The sequence below is a fragment of the Chelonoidis abingdonii genome, chromosome 1 (assembly GCF_003597395.2).
Source record: "Chelonoidis abingdonii isolate Lonesome George chromosome 1, CheloAbing_2.0, whole genome shotgun sequence".
NCBI classification, from domain to species: Eukaryota; Metazoa; Chordata; order Testudines; family Testudinidae; genus Chelonoidis; species Chelonoidis abingdonii.
Window position 1 is genome coordinate 293,803,016 of NC_133769.1, and position 26,509 is coordinate 293,829,524.

Here is a 26,509-nt window from a genome sequence, read left to right on the forward strand (position 1 = left end):
CCCCTACCCGCTATTCATCCCCTCCCACTTCTCCCCACCCAACTGCCCTCTCAGAACCCCCAACCCATCCACCCCCCCTGCTCCTTGTTCCCTGACCACCCCTTCCCTGAACCCTCGTCCCCTATCCAACCCCCTGCTCCCAGACCCCTGACTGCCCCAACCCCTATCCACACCCCTGCCCCCTGATAGCCCCTCTGGGACTCCCACCCCCTATGCAACCACTCTCTGCTACTTGTCCCCTGACCATCCTCTGCTGGAACCCCTCGCCCCTTACTGCCCCCCCAAAATCCCACCCCCTTATCGACCCCCCCCCGCTCCCTGTTCCCTGACTGACCTCCCGACCTCCATCCACATCCCCGCCCCTGACAGGCTCCCCAGGACTCCCACTCCCAACCCTCCCTGCTCCCCGTCCCCTGACCGCACCCCCCCAGAACCTCTGCCCCATCCAACCGCCCCCTCTTCCCTGATTGCCCGCCAGGATGCCCCGCCCCCTTACCAGCAGCAGGAGCTTGCAGTCGCAACACCCAGACAGAGCCAGCTGCGCTCCCCATGCTGCCCAGCGGGAGAGGCAAGCCAGAACATGACCTGTGCAGCGGTATGGCTGCGGGGGAGGGACCAGGCAGGACGGCCCCACAGGCTGGATGTGGCTTGTGGGCCATAGTTTGCCCACGTCTGTGTTAGATTCTATATACATATGTAATAAAAAAAGACAGTGCATGTCCCATACACCTAACAATCAAAGAGTACAATAAGAAACAAGAGGTGGAGAGAGTAACATGGTAACAGTGGGATGATTGTTTGGTATAATAAGGAGTGCTTAACATTTAGCACAAGTATATAAATTTATAATCTTTAGTACAGATGTTTAAGATGCAATAAATATTTTTAATATAAAATGCAATATTTTTTTCAATACAAACTATGTAATTTGTACCGAAAGGATTTATTGCACCTTGAATCTCTACCTAAAAAGGCTTATGCTAAATATTATATATCATCACAAACAATGCATCTTTTATAAGAACACCAGTACCACCAAAAAAAACAGTATAATTTGGGTCCAAACTTACTTTCTGCAGTTTGCATTATTATCTCATCAAGTTCTTTTTCCAGTTTTTCATAAGTGTCTAGCTTTGCTTGATGCTCAGAATTCTGTGCCTGAAGTTCAGTAATGCGTGTCTCACTAGATGCTTGAAGGCTATAAAACTCTTTAGTGAGAACCTGAGAGAATGAACAACAGAACAAATGCAAAGATTGGGATTATAAGATATTTTTGAGGGAGGCGAAAATACGTATGTGAAAGATTCGGTAGTCTAAAATTTAAAGATAACAGATTTTTCAGTGTTTGTTGAAAAGTCCAATTTAATGTGTCATTCAGAAAAGGGAAAAAATCTTTTTAATAGCAGATATTCTCTAAATATACTATCTTGGACAGATCTACTCTCTTGAGTTATGTGCCATGCAAGAAGACATCTGACAGCTCTTTAAAGCTCTAGTGATTTCATGAGCCTCTACTTGAGGACACAACCAAAATCCTCATGGGAGGAGAATCAAGAAAAAAGGATGGGGGGGGGGGAGTGTTTAGTACTGTACATAGGATTTTAAATAATGGAAGGTATTTGTTTTGTTGTTTACTCTGATTAGTTCAAGGGATTTCTTTAATAAAAGGATAAATGCATAATTATCACAATTTGATATTTATGATGCACTTATTTCCTATAAATATAGAGAACTAAATATTCATACATTAACAACATTCAAGACTAGCAAAAATAATTAACACAATAGGCTGAGGACTTAAATAAAAATAAGCACATACTCAATTTAAAGTAGAAGCTGTAAATGCAAATGTGAGAATCTTAAAAGCAAAAACAGGTGAGCTAGAATCCTGGAAATGGAAAAAGACCATAACAAAAGAAACGTTACTAAAACAAAGTGGAATGACAAAAACCAGCGTAATTCTTTAATATCTAGTTATATACTATACAGTAAGGAGAAAATAGTTGGAATAAGTGGGGGTGTACACAGGTTATGGAGATTACTTACTTGTAACCAAAGTCCTTCAAGATGGAGTCTGCATATTCATATCTTGGCACATGTCAACAGGTGCCAGTGAACAGTGCAACCTTCTACTAGGAGTGCCTAATAGATAGCTTACGTGCCCCCCTCCCATTCCTCCTCTCAATGCCCAAGCACATAGAACCAATCTACAAAACTGGGCACCCAATGTAACCATGTTATCTAATGAATGTTTAATCATATGGAGCAAAGTGCTCCACTTAGGAAGGAACAATCAGTTTCACACATACAGAATGGGAAGAGACTGTCTAGGAAGGAGTATGGCAGAAAGAGATCTAGGGGTCATAGTGGACCACAAGCTAAATATGAGTCAACAGTGTGATACTGTTGCAAAAAAAGCAAACGTGATTCTGGGATGCATTAACAGGTGTGTTGTAAACAAGACACGAGAAGTCATTCTTCCGCTCTACTCTGCGCTGGTTAGGCGTCAACTGGAGTATTGTGTCCAGTTCTGGGCACCACATTTCAAGAAAGATGTGGAGAAATTGGAGAGGGTCCAGAGAAGAGCAACAAGAATGATTAAAGGTCTTGAGAACATGACCTATGAAGGAAGGCTGAAAGAATTGGGTTTATTTAGTTTGGAAAAGAGAAGACTGAGAGGGGACATGATAGCAGTTTTCAGGCATCTAAAAGGGTGTCATCAGGAGGAGGGAGAAAACTTGTTCACCTTAGCCTCTAATGATAGAACAAGAAGCAATGGGCTTAAACTGCAGCAAGTGAGATTAAGGTTGGACATTAGGAAAAAGTTCCTAACTGTCAGGGTAGTTAAACATTGGAATAAATTGCCTAGGCAGGTTGTGGAATCTCCATCTCTGGAGATATTTAAGAGTAGGTTAGATATATATTTATCAGGGATGGTCTAGATAGTATTTGATCCTGCCATGAGGGCAGGGGACTGGACTCGATGACCTCTCGAGGTCCCTTCCAGTCCTAGAGTCTATGAATCTATGAATATGTATTGAACTCCCCATGGCTATGTTACAAATTTCAATTAGCAGGACCTGTCTTGCACTGTCTCACCCATCTAGATAATATCTGCGTGGAAATGGGGTTCCCAGTTACCCACATATGAATCAAAATTTGTGTAAAAATCTAAAATCCTTGGTTCTATCTAAATATAACAATTTTTTTTCATCCAAACAGTGTAACTTTGATTCGCTCTTATTTGAATGAGGTCAGGGAAAAAACGCTGAAAGAGTAACAGATTAATTGACATGGAAATTGGAAATTATTTTTGGTATGAATCTGGGATGTGGGGGAAGAACTATATACTCTATAATGTATATACTCTTATCATAAGCTGGTTTGTTTATAAGCCGACCCCACCCCCAAGATGGATAAGTAAAAATGGAAAATTTTTATAATCCATTCATAAGCCGACTCTATAATTCAGGGGTTGGCAAACTTTGGCTCCCGGGCCATCAGGATAAGCCGCTGGTGGGCTGAGATGGTTTGTTTACCTTGAGCATCCGCAGGCACGAAGGTAAACCTAAGTGTCCCAGCACTCCAGCTGCTTATCCTGACAGGCCAGGACAGCAACTGGTGGGGAAATTTTTTTTGCGGGGGGAGGGGGCAAAGCTAGGAGCCAGAGGAGTAACCCCTGTCACCACCCCCCCACATGACCCCACCCCTAACCCGGGACCCCCACACTCTCCCCATCCCATCTGTTCCAACCTTATCTGGGGATGGCCAGGGGAGGATGTCTCTAACGTGGTTGGAGCTGATCCGCCAGGCTGGACAGTGCTGCTGCAGCCTGCTCTGGTGGGCCAGACCGGGCGGCACGGCCACAGCATGTTCCAGTGGGCTGGACCGGGCAGCACAACTGCAGTGAGCTCCGGTGGCCGAGTGGTGCAACCACAGCCTGCTCTGGCTTCAGCCTGCTAGCCTTGGAACTGCAGCTGCTTCGGAGGCAGAGGGGGGAGTGACGTAGCCAGAAGCGGAGAGACTCTGGCCCTGCCTCTTCCCTTCTGTCTCTGCTGGCTGTGCTGCCTCTCCTTGCTCCCTCTGCTGGGGGGAGGGACTGTGTCCCACCTCTCCCTCTTTATACTCATTCATAAGCTGACCGCCTTCTCTGGTGCTTCCCTTTAATACTAAAAAAATTCAGCTTATGAATGAGTATATATGGCACTTTGTTTTTATAAAAATTCAGAAATGGAGGGTCAGACATTAAGACATGAAGTTCACTACCTCTCCTGGCTGATGTTCTTGGTTTAATAAATGCAGGCTTAATTGACAGATTAAGCGGAGAAAAAGAAGATAAAGGCTTCAAGTGTGAAGACATAAGCTATGATAGTATTGTACTAAGTTCAAAACCCATGGAGTAATAAGTTCTCTCATCAGGGAATTCAAATTTAGTAAACCTTTGGGGAAAAAAATTCTTAATATCGTGCAAGAATATAGTATTACCATCTATTTGCATATGAAAAGCTGTGATTGCAGCTAAATGCACCCATAGTGATGCAACAGATAAATCCTTGTCTTCCAGAAACAGCAAATACTCCAGTATTGATTGAACAGGAGCTGACACAGAATCAATACCCTAATCAGATACACAGTGAAAATCTTTTCTATGTAAAATCATAACATTTTGTAGTTGACTGTCTTCTAGCATTAAGTAAAACATGTATATCTACAGAATAAGATTTTGTCAGAGCCCTATTGCCCACTGTAGTGTTACTGTGGCTTTAAGAGAATTAATAGCATCTTCAGGGTATGGGAGCTGACAGTTGGAGGAGGCAGTTGGTTTTAGGTTAGACTGACTGACCTGAGTTAAGATGCACGATTAAATATGTTAATTATGATCTAATAAAGACTGTTGTTAAGTTACTAGCAATGAATTATTATTAAGCTAGTGGATTACTTCAATATAAAACAACACACTCATGCTGTCAGATGCAAGGAAAGCAGATTCAAATGGCATTTCCCTGGATGCTGTGACAGAAGGTCCAGTGAAGCTTCTGTAGTATTCCTTGGAAAGAAGGAGCAAGCCTGTTTACACCACTATTGCCTCTGGCCATGCTAGGGTGACAAGCATCATCTTGGCTGAGTCCTGTCTGATCTTTTGCACAACCTTCAACATTAAAGGAAATAGTGGGGAAGCATACATTAGCTCTGTGCTCCAATGGAGGAGAAATGCATCTGTTAGAGACTGTGTATCCATGTCCACTCTTGAACAAAAATAATGGTCTTTTGTGTATTGATCCTTGTGGCAAATAAATCTATTTTTGGAATATCCCAAAGAGCAAATATATATTGACTCAGAATCTTTCATGGATAATTCATGCAACTGGGAAGAGTCTCTGTTTAGTTGGTCTGCTAACTAGTTGAGGGATCCTGTCAGACGCAGAGCTACTGGATAAAATCTTGTTCAATATACATCTATCCCAGAGCTTCATTGCCTCCCTGCAAAGCTGCCAGGACCAGACTCCTCCACCCCATTTATTTACATAGTATATCTCTGCCACATTGTCCATGGTCACTTGAACCACAGATCCTTGTATCTGAGGAAGGAATTATCTGAATGTCAACTGAATTGTTCTTAACACTAGAATTCTGATATGAAGATGACATTCCTGTTGATTCCAGAGACCCTTGTTAAAACTGTGTTGAGGTGTGCACTCTGGCCTGTTTTTGAGGTGCCTGTTGTAACCATTATGGACAGGGAGGAAGGATTGAACATCATTCTTCTTAGTACATGATCCTGATCCATACATCTTTGGATTTCTCTGAAATGGTAAGTCCATGTTGCCTATTGCCTGCCTGAAGTTCTTTGCCAAACAATGTTGAAGAGGTCTCATCCTTTGTTCTGCATAAGGCACTACATAGGTGATTGATGCCTTAAGACACAGTAGGGACAGAAAAAACTTTAGACTCTAAAATAGAGACCGAATCATGTTTTATCTTCAGGAATTTCCCTTGTCCTTTTGGAGTTGAGAAACAATCCCATGAACAGAATTTTGTGAGGGGGTCAATAGGGATTTTTTTTCCTATTCATGAAAAACCCCAAACTTTGGAACAGAGAGCACGTGAATTAGTTGATGCCCTTTGTCATAAACAGATAGTAGAAGTTAATAGAACAGAAGTACTTTATATCTCTTTTGACTGTAAAGGGTTAACAAGTTCAGTGAGCCTGGCTGTTACCTGACCAGAGAACCACTCAGGGGACAGGATACTTTCAAATCTGGAGGGAGGGAAGTTTTTGTGCGTGCTGTTAGTTTTTGGTTGTTGTTGTCTCTGGGTTCTGAGAGTGACCAGACGTGCAACCAGGTTTCTCTCCAATCTCTCCTATATAGGCTCTTATAAGTTCAGAACAGTGAGTACTAGTAGATAAGGCAAGTTAGGCTTATATTGTTTTTCTTTATTTGCAAATGTGCATTTGGCTGGAAGGAGTTTAATGTGGCATTTGGCTGGAAGGAGTTCAAAGGTGTATTTGGCTGGAGGAGTTCAAATTTGTATTTTGCTGAAAGGATTTTAATTTGTACTTGTATAATTAAGCTGGGAGGGTATTCCCAGTGTCTATAGCTGAAAGACCCTGTACATATTCCATCTTAAATTTACAAAGATAATTTTTACTGTTTCTCTCTCTAATTAAAAGTTTCTTGTTTAAGAACCTGATTGGTTTTTTTTTATCTGGTGTGAGACCCCAGGGGACGGGGTCTGGATTCACCAGGGAATTGGTGGGGAGAAGGGGGGACAGGGGAAAGAAAGCTAATTTCTCTCTTGTTTAGGATTACTGTCTCTCTCAGGGAGAGTCTGGAAGGGGAAGAGAAGGAGGGGGAAGGTGCATTTTCCTCTCTGTTTAAGATTCAAGGAGTTTGAATCACAGTAATCTTCCAGGGTAACCCAGGGAGGGGAAGCCTGGGAGAGGCAACGGTGAGGGAAAGAGTTTACTTTCCTTGTGTTAAGATCCAGAGGGTCTGGGTCTTGGGGGTCCCCGGGCAAGGTTTCGGGGGGGACCAGAGTGTACCAGGCACTGGAATTCCTGGTTGGTGGCAGCGCTACAAGTTCTAAGCTGGTAATTAAGCTTAGAGGAATTCATGCTGGTACCCCATCTTTTGGACGCTAAGGTTCAGAGTGGGGAATTGTACCATGACACCCTTTAGTTCATCTTTGGGGGCTGCTTTAGGAGCCAATTTTTTAAAAACAAACAAACAAAAAAAAAAACCCTCGTCTTCCCAGAAAAGCCACCACTACACAATGGCATTTTGTATAGATTCAGGGTGCCAATGAAAAGTCAAAGAGGAGCATGTTGTATTGGAAATGGTCTGCTCTATGGCATAATTAAGGTACTTCCTGTGTGACAGTCTTACACTGAAATATAAACGTAAGCTTCTTTGAGATCCAGAGCAGTAAACCAGTCTAGATACGACAGGGAGGGGATAATGGATCCTAGAGTTATCATTCTGAAGCGAGTCCTTTGAATGTACTTGTTTAGCTTCCTCAGATCCAAGATCAGACAAAGACCTCAATTCTTTCTTTGGAATTAGGAAACAATGGGGGAACAACCCCAGATTCCTGAGATTTATTGAAACTTCCCTTATTGCTTCATCCCTTAATAGAGAGTTGGTTTCTGTTATTGACTCTGATTCATGAGAAGGATCCCTGAAAAGGAGAAAAGGGGAGGTTGGTTTGGAGGGAAGGTGTCAAACTTTATGGTATATCCATCCTTTATAGTGTCCAAATACCATCAGTCTGTGGTGATCTTTAGCCAGCTGATTTAACATTCTAAACAGACTTTAAGGCTGGTGTGCTGCTCATCAATTGCATGTCAAACTCATGGTAAAGAAAGTAAAGAAATAATTGAAGACTAATTACTTTGTCTCACCCCGGATTTAAAGTGGCATCTTTTATACCACTCAATAGAAGATGACTGCTGTTGCTGCTGCTGGTAGTGTCATCTGCCTACGTTGAAAGAGGAGAAAGAAGTAAAATAAGATGGAGAATACTGTCTCTGACATCTGAAAACAGATACAGGAATTCTCTTCCTGAAAGGTGGCAAGAGATCCTAAGATCAAGCTGTTGATCTTGTCTCTTTCATGTTTTCTAAAATTTCACCTGTTTTTCAACTGAAAAGTCCATCCCTCTGAAACATAATCTTCTCAACTTTTGACTTCCTTTCATGGAGAAGAGGAGCACAGTCATACATATCTCTGGAGTGTTATTGCTGTTACTACTCATCTTGAGGATATATCTGAGATATCAAAGGACACTCTCAGTGCATGCTTAGCAACATTTTGGCCTTCCTTAATGAGTCAGTCTGCAGGGTTTGTTGGAGAGATTCTTGATAAACAGAGAAATTTTGTTCTAAAGGTAAAACTGATATCTGGCCATTATGGTTAGGTAGTTAGCTGTTCACATGTTGGAAGATGAAGACCCCAGGTTTCCTTCCCAAATAATGTGGCCTTTTCCCTTCTCTATCACTGAGAGTAGAACACAAATATCCCAATCTTGACCTTTGCATTGTTGTAGCCACCAATAGAGAATTAAGAGGAACATGTACATGGAAACAAGAAAATCCTTCATACGGAATGTGATACAGCTCATTTGCCTTTCTAGCAAATGGTTGACAGAAAGATGGAGTAGTCCATATTGATTTAGATGGCTGCCAGAGACTCTCCAGCAAGAGATGAGAAAATTTGCTTGTAAAGGTATTTCCCAGGATATCAAAAACAGGATGAGAAGATTTCTCCACTGAAATCAAAGGTAATTTTAAAGTAGAAACCAATTTGTTGATTAACTCTTGAAATCAGACAGCATCCTCAGACTGTGAAGAAGATGAGATTAATCTGAAGTTTTTCATCTGCAGAGAATTTGCCTGCAGGTTCTTGTTCGTGATGTGGAGGTATCACATTTCCTTGTTCATCATCTAGAATATTTTGGATCAGAGTAACAGACTTCTCTCCTTTCATCAGATCTGTTGATACAGGACCCATGAATGACATAATGAACAACAGTAACTAACACTAAAACTAACTGTGGCACCTTGTATCCCATCTTTACCCCTTTTATATGCTTATGATACATTTTGTGCAAAGCATGCTTTGTGAGGTATCATTTGAAAACTCATAATCTGCTGAACATCATTGTCCTGTTAAAATATGTGTAATATCACTGCGTGTAAAATTATGAGATTTTGCTATACGATTGTTATTGAAATATGCTGTAGTTCTGGGTAACACATAGACTAATTTCTCAAAGACAAAGGCACACTCACATGTCAGCGAGGTGCTAAAAGGCCATTACCTGCTTAACTGGAGATTCACCAGCAGGGAAGTTTTAAACAAGAAATGTATAATTCACCTGAAAGATAGCTGGCATGTACGCAATATAACTGCCTCACCCCATGACCCAGCAAAGACTTTTCCTTTCAGAGTATAATACAGGAGAAAAATGCCTCCCCCCTCACCTTTCCTCCTTGTATTGCTCTACTCATAACATCAAGGAATACCTGAAGAACACTGAATGAACAGGAGTGGTCCCAGTCTGAAAGGAAATTCAGCCTGTGAACTGTCTGCAGCATCTAGTGTGGTGAGAATGATGTTTGTTTCAAATCATATTTAGCTTGGCAAATTTTAGGAATTAGATTGGGTTTTATCTTTTTATTTCTTTTGTAACCAATTCTGCCTTATCATTTATAAATTTAAAATCTATCTATCTTTCTCTAGTCAAGAAACATGTTTATTGTTTTATCTAAACCAGTGTGTTTGGTTGAAGTATTTGGGAGGCCTCCACTTGAGACAACAACACTGGTGCACATTCATTATCCTTTGTTGGAATGACAGGCTAATTTATGAGCCTGTACAGTCCAGTGGGCTACTGAACAGTACAAGATGCATATTTTTGGGTGACAAGGCTGGGACTGAGGGATATGGTGGAGTCAGCTTGTATCTATTCATGGTTGGCTGCGCATAGCGTTCACGTATTCAGCTGGGAGTGACTTTACATGTGGATGGCTCTGAGTGAGGAGAGCCTGGAGGGACTTGCTGTTCACTAGCAAAGCAATGTAAAATGCACCCTGGGCCGGAGAGTTAAGGGGACACAGCAGTTCAGCAGTCCAGGTTGTAGCCTGGGGAATATCACACTAACTACTACCTATCCAATTATTAAAACAACAAACAAGGCACTTAGTTAACTGTCTAAAGGACTTTTAATCTGAAGGAGGATCACATCCATCCATGGTCAGTGACAACCACTGCCATGCCCCTTTTTATAGCCTCAACCTCAGAATGTGCTCAGATACTAGGGGTAAGGGGGGAGGCATGTAAGTGATCTAATAGGCACTATTAGTAGAAGGCTGCACCATTCAACAGCACTGATTGGCGCACATCCCAAGAGTGGGAATATGCAGAGGGCACTCAAAGAAGGGCTAGAAGATTCCACAGAATCTATGGAGATAAAATTGTGAGTGGAGAGGACAATTCAGTTGAATCTGTATGGATATAAAACCCAGGTTACAGAAATACATGAGTAACATGTAAGGTTATAATACTGGCATAATGATCAGAAAAGGAATACTGTGTGCACAATGTTGAGAGCACTCAAAGAGGTAACAAAGTCTAATATAACAATGACAAACAGGGGACTTCAATTACAACAACATAAAATGGTCAAATGTCACAACTGGACAAGCCAAAAAAAGCAATTGCTCAACACCTTACAGATGAATTCTTGGAAAAGCTAGTTCTAGAGCACACAAGAGGAGAGGCTTTTCTCCACTTAGGCCTAAGTAACAAACAGGAGTGGTTCAAGAAGTTACTTGATCACAACATAGTTCGTGATCACAACATAGTTTAAGTTCATCATCTTCAGGGAGGAAAGGTACTGAACGGAACCAAAAACTAGTACAATGCCATTAAATTTCAGAAAGTGGGATTAAAGAAAAGGGAAGCTACTCATGAAGGCCCTCAAGTCAATAGTACAATATGATATGATCTGGAGACCAAACCTGGATAGATACTGAATAAAGAAGTTTGGACTCAAAGCAAGAATTCGTTCTAATACTCCTTATATTAGTAAATAGAACTAGATACATTTTTGATAGAACTTATTTAAATCTCTGATCTGTCAGGAGTCCTGTGAGTACAGTACAGTTAAATTCTAAGTTTGACCACAAAGAGATATCCTGGTTCCAATTCTTTAGATTTGGTATAACTGGGATTGGCTAAAGCTATTTACAAAAGTACATAAACTCACAGCTCTCTTTCATTTCTTCAGCCGTAAAACTAGCTGTACATAGTTTTGTACAGGTCCAACTATTTCAATTAAAGGTTGTTGTTTTTTACTGAAATGCTGGTACAACCTCCAAAGTGGACACTATTATACTGGTATAGCTTCCCATACAGATATAAGTTATACTGGCATAAAAGTGTTTATGCCGGTATAACTGCATCCACAAGAGAGGGATATATTTTAACTATACCAGTATCATTAAACTGGTACAACTTTTGTGCATAGACAAGCCCTAATAATATGGCTTCTACTTCTCCTTCGGCATTAGGATTGAGCTTCACTTTAAGAATAATGCATACTTTACTATAAATAAGAACAAGATGTTCTTTGTTTCATATTTATACCCAGAGAATTAGGAATAAGTTAAGAAAACAATATGGATTTTATTTTTCTAATTTTCAAATTTTTATTTAAAATCATATTACTTTTTTTTGAAGAGGTGCAACAAGAGAGTCAGCAGTGCTCAACGTAAAATATATAAATATCTACCAAAGCAAAGCCTGCAATACTAAAGCAATATGTAATGGAGATGATTGTTACTACATGATTTAATAAAATGACAAGTATTCTATAAATAATACGTATTATAGCATGATATACTGTATTGGAAAAGATTAGGTTAGAATTTATAGCAATAATGTTCAATTTAATTTCAAGTAACCTCTAGTCATGGGGAACTTTAATGATATTGACAAATATTTACACAGGGCATTTTAACATAAGGGCTGGAAACTCCCTCTCCAGCAATATAATGTTCTTCTTTCCTTGATGGGTTACACAATTTTGGAACATACACCTGGAACTAGTGAAGAAAGGTAGAATTGTACGACACAGGTTGAATTTTTTTCAGAACAAGTATGTTAATTTTTAACAATAAATAGTAATGCAAGGGGATCTCAATCTCTCTTCATGAAGGATTGTTCTGTTCCATTCCTCTTCCTACCTACAATCCCACTTTTTGTGTGCGTTAGGAAGAACTAGTTTCAATAAACTTTGCTTCATCAGACTTCAATGTCAATGCCAATTCCTTGTGTATTTTATAACATCTGAAATTTTTACTCTATTGCAAGTTCTGTAACTCTTATTAAAAAAAAAAAGATTGTGTAACACTGAACCCCAAATTATGCATAGAAATATGATTATGGCATAACTATGATGTATTTTACGCAAGATAGGTCATGTAAGATATCATTGAAAAGGTTATTTACTGAATATGATTATTCTACTTGTATGCATGTATCATTTTTGTATCTGAAGTTATGAATACTATCTATATATCCATTACAAATGTGTTTACACATGGGGAACGCCAACTAGGCAAACAACACTCAGTCTAGTTGGCCGGCTGGGAAGGGCCATTCAGGTTAATGAGCCATTAGGAGAAAACAATAGGACTTAGAAGTAGGTAGGGTGTGTGGAGTGGGGTCGGTGGGTGTGGGTGTGTGTTCCTGAGGATGCTACAAACAGCCTCTGAATCATGGCTGATGTGACACTACAGGGACATATGACCAGGTCACCTGGTGCTTGACTCCACCTTGGAATGCTAGTGTTTTTCCACTGACTGGCGTGGGAACCAAGCTTTGAAACAAAGGGCTCAAGCCATATGCAAAAGCTAGATAAGGCAGGGGATTGACATCATCGTGGTTCTTCACTGACTCCTCGTGCAAGAAGACTCCTGAAAACACCGAAGGAATAGAGAGACTGAAATGGGGAAGTGATGAACCCAGGCTAAAGGGATTTTTAGCCTGTGAATGGAACAATTGGGGTTTCTAAGCTACAAGTCAATGCAGCTTGCCCTTTAAGAATCCACAGCCTGCTTGCATCATCATTTAGGGTGAGAATTTGCTATTCATATCCTATCTATGTAGTGTAGTAAGCTTAGTTTGCATGCTTTATTTGCTAGGTAATCTGCTTTGATTTGATTGCTATCCCTTATAAACACTTAAAATCTATCTTTTGTAATTAATAAACTTGTTTTTGCATTGTCTTAAACCAGTGTGTGTGGAAGTCATAACTCGAAGCACAAAGCTGTTGTATATTTCCTCTCCACATAGAGGGAGGGGTTGAATTTCATGCGCTTATGCTGCACAGTTCTCTGTGCAGCACAAGATGGTATAATTTTGGGTTTACAACCCAGAGGGGGGGCATGTACCTGAGTAGCTGGGAAGTTCCTTAGCTGAAGCCTCTCTATGCAGAGCTAATCACAGTATCCATATGTAACTGCAGCTAGGTGTGTCCCTACCTGTATGTGTGCTGGTAAATGTGCAGGCTGGAGCCTGGGAGAGGGTTTGGCAGGCTGGTCACTGCAATAGTATAGAGGGAGCCCAGGCTGTTGGGTCAGGGGGGCTCAGTGGTACCCCAGTTCCAGGTGGCACCCCAGAGAGAACCCATCACAAACTCCTTTTGTAACGTACCTCCAGTTTTCTCTGGTATTTCTCACATTCTAATTGACATTGTGAGAGATTCTTTGCTGTTTCTTCTTGCATGAGTTGAACACGTTCACTCTCAAAGGACTTTAATTTACTTTGATGGAGAAGTTCAGCCACCTTGCTTTCTGTGCTGAGTTGCAGCTGTCTATACCTGAAAAAAATCAAAGTACTTGTGTGGTTTGATCAAAAAGGATACATGGAAAAAGATACCTGTATATCTTTTCAGTATATGGCACAGATTTCAGCAAAGAGGAGAATCTTTGTTAAAAAAATGCAGAGTTTAACAACCACTGTTAAGATTAAACTATACATTATCTCTATTTGGAAGTAATAGTTCTTCAAGCTGTCGTTTGTGTGGATCCCACTCTAGGTGTGTATGAACCTCATGTATAAGAGATCTTTCAATACAAGTGTCCGTTTGCCCATGCCTGTTCCCTGTGTGTCCTCATGCTCACCCACATGAGAGAATAAAGGGCAGAGCAACCACCCCTTAGTTTCCTTGCTATTTTAGAATCCCAGGTAAAGATGACTCTGAAAAAGCAGGGATTGAGGGCTGGTCATGTGACTCACATGGACAGCCTCTTGAAGAACCACAGTTCCTAAAAATGAACAAGAGTTCTTTGTAAGGTGACCAGACAGCAAGTGTGAAAAATTGGGACAGGGGGTGGAGGGTAATAGGAGCCTACATAAGAAAAAGACCAAACATCGGGACATCTGGTCAGCCTAGTTCTTTGAGATAAGACTCTGCATGCTCATACTTGTGGGATGAAGGCACCTGAGCTGCAAGCTTCCAGACCCTCCGGAAAGCAATGTCCACTTGGGATACTAGCTTCCTCTTTCTCTCCTGATTCCTGGAGAGTTCCCAAGGAGATAAAAGGGGGAGTGGCCCCAACGACCTCTCAGTTCCTCCCACTAATTCCTAACCTGAGATGCCAAAATGGGGAAATTAGGCAGGGAGTGTGAATATGCAGAGACTCATCTTGCAGAACTATGGTTACAGGAAAGTAACCTTTATTTCTTCTTCAACTGGCCTCCAGGAACGTGGGCTGACACTAGGAGTACTAGCTAAACAAGGACAGCAGAACTGCCAAAAGAGTAAGTCACGTCTATCTTTTTGCTCTCCCAAGACACACTCCCAGTTCCGCCCCCCCAAAAAGAATAATTTTTTTTGCTAAAAACCACATATATAGCTGCAGTATCAGCCATACAATATGGTGTGATAGACACAGCATTAGGGCATGCCACAGACACTGCCTTTGTCCTGGATGAGGGCTGACAATTCCAGGAGGCTGAAGCTCTGTCAGATCATGATAATTCTGGAACACTGTGCACTACATGGATAACCTTTAGACTGTGACAGACTGACTCCTCTTGTGTCAGTTCCATCTCTCCAAGGGTTTGGGGAACCTGTAGATAAGCTTTGGCTCCATTTGGACAAGATATGTAATGAAAAACTTACTGCCATTAAAAAGGCCAAAAGGTAAGGTACAATTGGAACACTTGTTGGAACACTAGAAATCAGGAAGAGTTCTGTTGGGGGGTTAGCACAACCAGACAGCATTTTACCCCAAGCCATACAGTCCTATTATCCATGTTGTATGATATATTACAATTTGCACTTAACACTGTAGCCAGGAAATAAACCTCACACCCCATTATGTGTAGGTGATGGATGTCTTGACCATTATATGCGTCTGTTTATTCCAAGATGAGAGGGAGTGAAGTTAGGTTTACTGAAACATTCTGAAATGCTAAGCTGACTGCTCCATTGGAAAAAAAAACCTCATCTATCAGATCAAAGAAAGACTTGGTTAAGTTAAGAATAGATGCGCCTTGATGTTTCTACTACCCTGACAGGGGGGCGATCCAATGCTAGACACTGCATCCTTCATGGTGGAGTCAGTACCAGACCTGTTCCTTGCTTAGAATGAGGAGCTAGTTATAACTGAAGATAAGTAGCCCAGAGCTCAATATATTTCTAATAAAAATTTCCTCCTATGAGCTATCAGATACATGGACCATCAATATTTATGATGATGTATCCAAGGACTAATTAGTGGTTCTCTTAGCTTCTCATATACAGCTTTAAATCTAAACAGGGATTTACAGCACTCTGTAACTTCTCCACAGAACCTTGGCAATGCACCTTTTAATTTCCTGAAGAAGATAGGTCTCTTTTTTGCCTTCCCATTCAAGGGCTATATAGAAGCTCTGAAGCCAATGGGCAGTTCTTTCTGGACATATCTAGGGACACTGTAACCTGTTTCTCCCGCAGAGACTGCATAGCAGAGAAATATTCAGATTGTGACATCTCAGAATCAATAGAACTGAGATAGATATAGTACGCTCACATTGTAAAGGAGTTTCTGACCCAGGCATTAGTTCTTAGACCGTGAACTGTTTAACAGCTAGAGTCTTCTAAACCTAGTCCTGGGGAGGGGTGTGAATTAGCCTTTAGGGATGGGCTGGGAACCCAAGAGAACTTCAACAGTTCCTATGAAGAACTATTGGAACTGACAACTAAATGAGCGTAAGACTCAGTCCCTCTCTTCACAGCTACAGGATGAGAGTTTGATATACAATTATCATAAGGGGCAAACACACTTTTAAACAAAGCAGAGCATTGAGTGTATGTATCTGAATATGACCAAATGGGAAGCATGATGTGAAAACACTGTCCTATAGAGACCCATCATCTTTTGATCTGATCAGAAGCTTGTAATGCATTTCTCTTTTCCAGTATTGTAAGGACTCCATACTAGATCTGCTTGCTCATGTCACTATGTTAAGCACAGAATCAGTATTGTAAGCAGTTCTCAAAGATCATGGTTTTGGAAATGCAGAATGGGACTCCCCTGACCTGTGTGGATCTGAGGCCTCGCTGGTATAGAACAGGGATCAGCAACCTTTGGCACTCGGCACACCAGGATAAGCACCCTGGCAGGTTGGGCCAGTTTGTTTACCTGCTACATCGGCAGGTTCAGCCGATCATGGCTCCCAATGGCCACGGTTCGCCACCTCCTGCAGCCCCCATTGGCCTGGGACAGTGAACTGCACCCAGTGGGAGCCACGATCTACTGAACTTGTGGATGCGGCAGGTAAACAAACTGGCCGGGCCCGCAAAGGGGCTTACCTTGGCGAGCCATGTGCCAAAGGTTGCTGATCCCTGGTATAGAACCACTAGACAAGTGATTCTCAGCGATCAAAGATGTCAGCTCTTCATGCTGGCTGGAACCCAGGTAATAGAATGTTCTTAGCAACCCTATTTGGCAGTCTTGCATGTTGGTTGTCAAATGTGGATCCAGGATCTGACCCTGAATCTGGATTCATACATGTCAGCCCTCAGATCTGTACGTAGCCTTTTTGTTTTTTGGAAGCTCCAGATCTGTGCTCCGTTGCAGATCCAGATCTTGATCTATAATTGGCTGCCAGAGATGTTTTAGGATCCAGCTCCTTTGGAAACAGCATCTAATGGCCAGAAAGCCACTTTAGGCACACTGTTAGGTCTCCTAGGCCAACCTGATCTTGACAGTGACCAAATGGATATATTTCTTCCATGGGAGAAGAGGCAGTCAAACTGGCTCCTGACGGACACTCTTCAGAGCTGATGCTGGATTTACTCAGTGCCAGCTTAATTGACTAGGCCTGCAGAGCTTCCCCCATGAGCAGGAGAGCATGAGCCATTCTCTCAATCCTGTGCGTGCAGACAAAACCCATGACAGGTGGGCATCTCCTCTTTTCTTTTAAAAGAAATAAAACAGGAATGACGAACTAATTATATAAACAAATAGTGCAGGGACTTTGAACCTAAAAGTGGGAATATGCAGTGGCTATTCGAAGAAATAACCTTTTTTGCTTCTTTGACAATGTGCCTATGTGGCTCCCACTCTAGGTGACTGGAATTTAGTGTCCCACCTGGAAGATGGGATTGACTGACACTAACTAAATAGTGCCCCTAACACTTCTCTACCATATTTGGCATCTGATCTTGGAGCCAGTTAGAAGACATGGTTTAAAACAAAGGAATTACTCCAAGTAGCTGGCTTGCAGATTTCAGATATGAGAATGTTTCTACACCAGGCAAAGGAGGCAGCCTGAGCGCTATGCGATTTGATGTTTGGAGGAAGAAGTGTACTAGCAATGTGAAAGCAGATCGAAATATAATAGGCATTTAGATATTCCTTGAGAAGAAATTGCCTGTCCCTTATTAGTGCTACTTATGGAAAAAGAAAGAAAGAAAAAAAAAAGACTGCTTTTTAAACAGCTTGGCCCAGATTTTTCAAGGTGTTCAGGTACTAAAGATGCAGATAGGCAACTAGTGGCCCTTTGAGCTATCAAGACAGCAACTATACTCAAGGGTACACACTGCTTGATCCATCTCACTGCTATGGGCGGTAAGAGGGAAAGAAAAGATTATACCTACACGCTATGCCCTCAAGTGTGGGGGACCCAAGGACATGCATGCACAGCAAAACCAACTCCTATTCGAAGATTCCAATCTCACATCTGGAGTGAGATCCACTTAGACAAAAACTTATAAACACTGAGCCATATTTGTCTTTTCAGGCCAGGCTGACACAGTAATCATAAACTGGGTCCCTATATCAAGTGGGGACATGCCATCTCCCCCTGCACCATTGTCTATGCTGTTGCCAAGAATTGGGGCATACATATAATTATTTATACTATTGTTGCACACAGAATTTCCAGTCATGGATCATTGTGCTAGATGCTGTACAAACATAACAAAAAGTCAACCTGTGCTCCAAACAGCTTACAATCTAAGTAGAAGACAAGAGACAATATATGGATAGACAGACAGACAGATTGGGTAGTGTCAAAGGAAACAATGAGAAAATATTGATCAGTATAACAGGCAATGATCTCAGCGTGATATGCTCAAGATACAATCCAGATTCATGATTAGCAGTGTCAGCCCTACCCTCTAACCTGGGATGCCCTTTACATTGCTGTTTGCTGCTGTAGTCTCCAGCCTGGACTGCTTATAAACAGCCTCCAGCATGCAAGTCATTCCCAGCTATGTGTGTGTGTGTGCTGCAGCCAGCCAGCCATACCCGGCTCTCACCAGCCGTAGTTATATTGCAGGGTGACCTCAATATACCCAGTCTAAGATTTCCCCCCAGAAATGTACGTTCTATATTGCTCAACCCCTCTCCTGGACAGTACAAGCTTATATAAAGTCCATCATTTTATTAATAGAAATGATATGCACACATCTTGCTACCCCAAATGGAGTTTCCCAAACACTTCGATTTAAACACTCGATTAGATAAAACAATAAAACAAGTTTATTCATTACAAAGAGAGAGATTTAAGTGAGTACAAGTAATGAGGTATAGAAGTCAGAAATGGTTACAAGAAAAATAAAGAAAATGTAACTGGTGCCTAATTTAGTAAACCATGTTCAATTCAAAGCAAGTTTTTCTCCATCATATGTTCTCAGCTGTCTTACTAACCACCTTAGGTGGGGACCCCTTCTCCAGTTCAAGGTCTTCCTTGTCCCATCTGGTGTAGTGAAAAAGAAGGGGTCTCTTGGGGTGTTTGTCCCCCTTTTTATAGTGTCAGACCCCCTCCCCCTTAGAAAGGATTTCCATCTGAGATACAGGAAGAGAGAGAGAGAGAGAGTCTATAGTAAAGGACAGGAATGGGCAAACTTTTTGGCCTGAGGGCCACATATGGGTGGGGAAATTGCATGCAGGGACATGAATGTAGGGCTGGGGAAGGGAATTGGAGTGCAGGAGGGAGTGCGGTGTGTAGGAAGCGGCTCAGGACAAAGGGTTGGGGCAGAGGAGGGGTGCGGGTGTACGAGTGGGCTCAGGGAAGGGGGCTGGGGTGCAGAGTGAGGCAGGGGCCTCAGAGCAGGGGGTTGGGGGGTAGGGGACAGGAGGGATTTGGAGTGCAGGCTACGGCTTGGTGCCACTTATCTGGAGTGTCTCCGGGGTGGCAGTGGCGTGCACTGGGGCCAGGGCAGGCTCCCTGCCTGCCCTGGCCCCACGCGGCTCCTAGAAGCACCCGGCACCACATACCTGCAGCCCCTGGGGGAGAAGGGGCAGAGGGCTCCGTGCACTGCCCTCGCCTATGGGTACCTCCCCTGAAGCTCCCATTGGCCACGATTCCCTGTTCCCAGCCAATGGGAGCTGTTGAGGGTGGTGCCCACAGGCGAGGGCAGCACGTGGAGCCTTCTGCCCCCAGCCTCCCGGGGGCCGCAGGGACATGGTGCCGGCCACTTCTGGGAGCAGCATGGGGCCCGTGGTGCCACAGGAGTAGCAATATCATGGACCAGATTCAAAGCCTGGTGGTCCGGATCTGGTCTGCCGGCCATAGTTTGCCCACTCCTGGTAAAGGATGTCCCCTGATGCTCTCTCTCACATGTTGGAGGTTCTTTTGCTTCCCTTCCTGCTTGCTGACTTGGTTTACTGCATAAATGAAAATTAAGCAGAGCACACATTCCTTTGTTTGAGACAGGCCTGTCTGCCAATTTCAGTTTGGAACATGTGTTAAGATCACCATTCAATGGAACTTTACAATTTCACATACAATATTGCCACATAATTTATCAGTATAATACTGACCAGCAAATTATGGATTTTCAAATGATATCTCACAAGGCATACTTTGTACAATGATTATTACAATAATGTGCACGGTGTGGATATGGGTACATTCTGTCACACTCAGCAAACGAGCACCCTACCTATTGTCAAGATCTTTGTCAGCACTACAGTAGACAAGAATTTTAAGGAGGGATTTGAAGGATGATGATGAGTTAGTTCTATAGATGTTTACACAGAGCTTCTCCCAAGTGTGAGTGGCAGCACGTGAGAAAGCACAAAGGTGCTTGTTTGAAAATGTAACAAGTGAGGGATGGAGGCTGACATCATCAGCTGACTGGAGGTAGGAGTTCATGCAAAGAGACAAGTAATACAGGCAAAGTCACAGGCTAGGAACATGATCTTTGCAGCAGTATTTTGAATGGGTATGGGCAGGATAAGATTGTATTTGTCAAGGCCAGAAAGAGTAATTGTTGCAGTAATCCAGACACATGATGCTGAGAACATGGATGAAAATTATAGCCATGAGGATGAAAAAGAATGGCTGTTTCTTAGGGTTTGTCTACATGAATACTTAAGTTTGTGACAAGCTGGGGTTTAAATTAACTGAGCTTTTTTCCTGCTGCACACTAAATGTCCAGGCACTAAAAAGTTCCATAATATGAAAAAAAACAAAAAAAACAACAAAACCTCCCCCCCAAAGTTGAGAGAGAATCTTTTGTCTTTAAATTTCAGTGTGTTTCTGTTTCTTTTCCTCAAATTAGCAACTTATTTCTATGTCTCAGCAATATAAGATAGAAAAATATACATAATATAAACTTTAAAAATCATACAGCAAATTGTCTTTTAAAGCAATGAATACTAAATACACCTAACTTTAAATTAATCTAAAACCTAAGTACCAAAAATGGTAAAATATCTGTTACATAAAGCACAACAAAAGCAACATATTTCCTCTGTCCTTCTTCCAAAAAATAAGATATAAAAAGCAATTAAATTTTGGACACAGTTACAAACAGAAAGAATATTCAGAAATATATACTCATGCTTAAGATACTCCCCCAAATTATCAGGTAAAAGACATGTGAACATTCAGATGTTTGTGTTCTTGTGAAACACACACACACAAATACAAATGTAGTACATTAGTGACATCTGAACTGAAACTAAGAACATGTGTAATGTGCTTCCATAATATCAATGGCAGGGACAGTGTAGACCAGGTAGCTAGCTCTCCTTCAGCTATCTTGACTTTTGATGAGTCAGTGCTTTTCTAAACTATACTTGAGTTTCAGAGAAAACTACCACAACCAGTTGGTTTATTTCTAGCCTCACAGTAGACTGTGGATAAGCATATGTGTTACGTATAATAATGAAGCACAGACTGGTTGTAAATATTACTTTTTTCAAACACATCACCCATATTTAAATCAAATGTGCATCACACTATCTTCTGATGGTATATCATCCAGGAAAGAACGAGAACTGTTTTGATACCACTAGTTTAGTAGATTAGACTACACAGACATGAAGGAAATCACTATCACATTCCAAGAGAAGCCACGCAGACTGTCACAGGTATACAACCTTGAGCCATTCCTTACAGTTTTAAGCTGCATGGTAGGGAGACTACATGAAAATGTCTGCGAGAGCAGTCTTGACACCAGTAGAACAGAACTTGTTTCTCATAAGCTCTGCAAACAAAAAACCTAGTGCCAATTAACATTAATATCAGAGTGCTAGATTATGGGCTATCACGGTAAACAGAATCTTCAATGATTATCAAAATTATCATCCAGAAGTGTAAAAACTCTAAACATAAATAACGTCAACAGAAGCTGCTCAGTGCTCTCAACTTTTGAAAAATCAGGCTATTTATTTAAATTAAAAATGTCATTTCTCTGTTCTTTCCAGAAATGTACTGAGTGGTTCCACATTTTAAATTGTTATACTATTATTTACATTTTGTCAGACATCCAAAAAGTTAAAACAATGTTTACACATTACTACAAACCTATCAATCTTGGTTGATGATGTTTTATTGTAAAAAATTTCTTCTGAGGAGAATAAAATAATTATAGGGAGGATTTTTTTAAAAAAAGTAAGCTTATAACAAGACTGGTGGGAGTAAAAGAGAAGAAATAAAAATCTAAGTCTTGGCAATACCTATAAGCTTTGGGATAAGAGCTGTAGGAACACCTAACAAAATAGTTATGGAAATTTTTGTCTCTTGGGGCCTCAACCAGTCACTTTTGCCCTTTGTGATCCTCATTTCTACAAGGGAACTACAATAAGGAGGCCTGAATTACTTATCTTGTTGTGTATGGCTTTTAGATTCACTCAGTTTCCTGTTTCTTCATTTTCTTTCCTTCCTCTCCCTCTACAGATGGGCCTCGTTTTAGATAGTATTTTTTGGACGGTTTCAGTTATGCACGGTCAATTAATTGCAACTCTTTCAGTGGATTCACTTTTACATGGTGTAGTGCAGTTGCCAAGATGAGCAGATGCACCTAGAATCAGCTGGTCGCTTCTCACCCCCCCACCTCCACCACATTGTTCTCAATCTGATCGAATATTGTCTCTTAAACATCATGTTGTCCGTTTTGCCTTTACCTGCTATTTATCACCCTTAGTAAGTGTTTACCATGAGCTCAAAGAGGAAATTGAGAGAAAGTGGTTCAAAAAGTTATGCATCATGTGTGCAGAAGCAGAAACAAGTGCTGACTTTAGTACAGAAATGGAAATGTTGGATAGGCTTGCCAAGGGTGAAGGCTCATCATCCGTGGCTAGGGCTTATGACGGAGGTCAGCAATCTCTGGCAATCAATTGGCCAAGAAACTCAGACTTTTTGGGGGGGGGGGGAGGGGGCCTAAGGATCCATTCATGGAACATAGCTTGAAATTCAAGAGAGAGCTTGAGGGTACACCGACTCCTTACAGGGAAATTTACAAAGATATGCAAACAAAAGCTGAACTGAGCATTACCAGTTTTTTTTCATGTCTTCCGGCATGAACTCCACTCCACTCCGCTCCCCGGGTGTGTGCCTGGGGCCAGGAGAGCCCCTGGTGAGAGTGTCCATCGTCCCCCGCAAGGCCGGCTTCAGAGGGTAAGAGGAGGGGGCCCAGATCCTTCGTACCCCATCACTCCTGCCTCCCTTCCTCACCCCCATCATTGGCCACTCACCTGAAGCCTGGGCCCACCCAAGTGTCCCATGCTGACCACGCCACTGCTCCACACTCCCCGGCCACCCAAGATGAACCCTCGGAGTTCTGACTTCAACAACATCAGCATTATCATCATATCAAGTTCATCCTCAACATCAGTAAAGTTTAGTAGCAAGTTTAAACTTTATTAATTTTTTTTAATAAAACCTGTATTGGATAAATTAGGGAGGTCATCTTGTGAGCCTGGAACCTAAACCCTTTTTTCCCCATAGACCCATAGTATCTTTTTACTTAATTTCTATTTGCACCGTGTTTTTTCAAGAATGTAACCACTGTGTAAATCAAGGCCTAACTGCATATCCAAACCAGTTTTCTTCACTTATGACTACTTTTTTTTCCACCCTCTCTTTCCCTGGCCTTTCAAGTTTGTGTACCTCTCTCATCTCTTCCAGTCTCTCTCAGCTATTCTTCCATTGTCATTTTGAGCAGAAGAAATGGACCTCAATAGCAGTCTCTGCAAAACTTTCTCTTTCCTTCTCCTTCTTTAAGAGGACTTGAACACCTCTCTGTTCATTCCTGTTGGGATTGGAGAGCAAAACCTTATCCCGAAAGTATTTTCTACTCTACTTCAGTACACAAGACAAAAAAGTCAACTCTTCTCTCCAAACACTTTAACTATGGGCTTGTCTACACAGTGGGATAATGCACCCTCTGGAGTGTGATTTCTCATGTGCACTAATGTGTTACACATTAACTGCTCTTTATGATAGCACAGGGGTCACCAACCTTTCAGAAGTGGTGTGCCGAGTCTTCATTTATTCACTCTAATTTAAGGTTTCGCGTGCCAGTAATACATTTTAATGTTTTTCTTTCTATAAGTCTACAATGTATAACTAAACTATTGTTGTGTGTAAAGTAAAAGGTTTTAAAAATGTTTAAGAAGCTTCATTTAAAATTAAATTAAAATGCAGAGCCCCTCGGACCGGTGGTCAGGACTCTGAGTGCCACTGAAAATCAGCATGTGCGGCATAGGTTGCCTACCCCTGTGATGGCACCTGTCACTTGGTGACATGTACTGGGCAGGTCACTATGTGGAGCAATGGAAGAAGCAGTCTTTTTTCCCAGTGTGGAGGAAAGCAGTCAGAATGGTGGTGCTGCTGCTACTTTTAATTGCACTGTTAAAATTAATTTGCCAGTGTCCCTCTAAATATATACTTTAAGAACTGCTTTGAGATCTTTTAGGTGGGCTTTTATTTATTTTTAATGAAGACAGATTCATCTCTTCATTGTATAATTTGTTACAGCATAGCATTTGCCCCCCTACATTTTGAGGTTATCATCATGAAGACTTTTCCTTAACTAGAACCTAGGTGTACATATAAAGAAATTGTTTTCCTTTAAATTTAATTTAGAAGAATGAACTCTTGCATGTAAGCCGGGTGAGATGTGACGGTTCTCAGGGGACCCATGATTATGAGTCACCCTGCTGCCCCCTGGCTCTAGCGAGAGATAGATTTGCTTGTGGGGGGCTAACACCCAGCCACCGACACCAGAAGCCTGCTAGCCACTCAAGCACTCTACGCCAGGCTATGCCAGTCCTGTCTCTGCCTTGCAGATTAACAATAGGTGCACACCAGTCCCTGAGTCTCTTTGAAGTGTTCACCCTGTGATATGCAGCCCTTGGCACTGGCAACTCAGAGAAATCCCAGCTCCTCTGCCCTCAAAGGAGCAGTGAACCCCAGTTTACTATTTTTACCTTAAGCCCCTGCTCCTGTATAATCCACAGCACTTTTAATAAAATAATAGAAGGTTTAATTAAGAAAAAATGGAGATTTTGCTACAAAAAAAAAAGAATGATGGAAAACAAATGGTTACAATGCAAAACTAAGTCATAAAATGCACACTAGGATCTAAACTTATTAATAGCTACCTTTACTGTCTAATAAAGTAGGTTCCTCCTCCCCGCTCAAGTTCAATCTGTTGCAGCACTGGCTGGCTTCACAGGAACAAGGATCTAGTCTTTCATGCAGAACATCCCTGTTCAACAAGAAGTCTCCAAAGTGAAAAGATACTTTTCTTCCAAAACCATAAAGTATACTTCCAATACTGTTACATTATTGCTTAAATATTATCTGTACGTATATCTTGCAATGATAATAAGTCTTCATAAGTTATGAGCTTTATGTAGATACCTCACATTTACCCTTTACAAATAAATACCCTTCAAGACACTTGTGTGGTGTAAAGAGTTTGTTGGGCCTGAGATAAAAGTTGTTTTGCACAGAGCAGTGGACTCTTTGCTATGGGGCCTTTTTCTCAGTTGAGACCAGCCCATTTGGACTTTATACCTAGGATTTGATTAAAAGAGTATTCTAGTTACTACTGTTCTCTAGTTAACTTTGTTCTGTGGTATGTGGAATTATTTTGCCTTTTTTGTTCCATAGGTACTTTAAAACCAGTTTAAATAGAAGAAGGTGTTTAACAATTTCCCCATACTACTTTCTCCGTTATTCCATTCTCAGTACTCCATTATTATTATTAAAGCCTGAACCAGGTTGAAATCAGACACTTTATCTTGACCTGAAAGTCACTCATCAGGCGTATAGTTAAACCTGCCACAGCAAGAAAAGTTAGTATTCCCCTATAAAGCTGTTACTTTTTGACTAATGCTAGGTTTTGGTACTCTCTTTTGGGCATAACAGCTTTCCTGAAAAGACTGGGTTTTTCCTGATCTACAGAAGCTTCCAAGGGTTCTGTCAATAAGTGATTGCACCTCAAGTAGACCTGGGATGTTAGGTTCCTGAGGCATTAGGCTCCAGTAGGGACTGATGATCTTATCTATATGCATTTTCTGACTCCTACTGGGAATCATCTCCTCTCCAGGACAAAGATGATATCTTAGGCCAGGTCTACACTGCGACTTTAAATCGGTTTAATGGCTGATATACCGATTTAACGCTGTATCCGTTCACACGACGTCGTCCTTAATATCGAGTTAACCGCCTCCTTAAATCGATTTCGGAACTCCTCCCAAACG

At 41.6% G+C, this 26,509-nt stretch overlaps 1 protein-coding gene across 3 annotated transcripts in view; it reads right to left on the minus strand.

Moving 5' to 3' along the window:
• Positions 1–26,509, minus strand: part of PIBF1 (progesterone immunomodulatory binding factor 1) — a 198,878-nt gene that overhangs the window by 80,795 nt on the left and 91,574 nt on the right. For all 3 annotated transcript variants that reach the window (XM_075061550.1, XM_075061551.1, XM_075061552.1), the window contains 2 exons: positions 13,722–13,887; positions 1,071–1,221 (listed from right to left, as the gene is read on the minus strand). In XM_075061550.1, the coding sequence (XP_074917651.1) occupies positions 1,071–1,221; positions 13,722–13,887 (317 nt within the window). The remainder of the gene's footprint in view (positions 1–1,070; positions 1,222–13,721; positions 13,888–26,509) is intronic.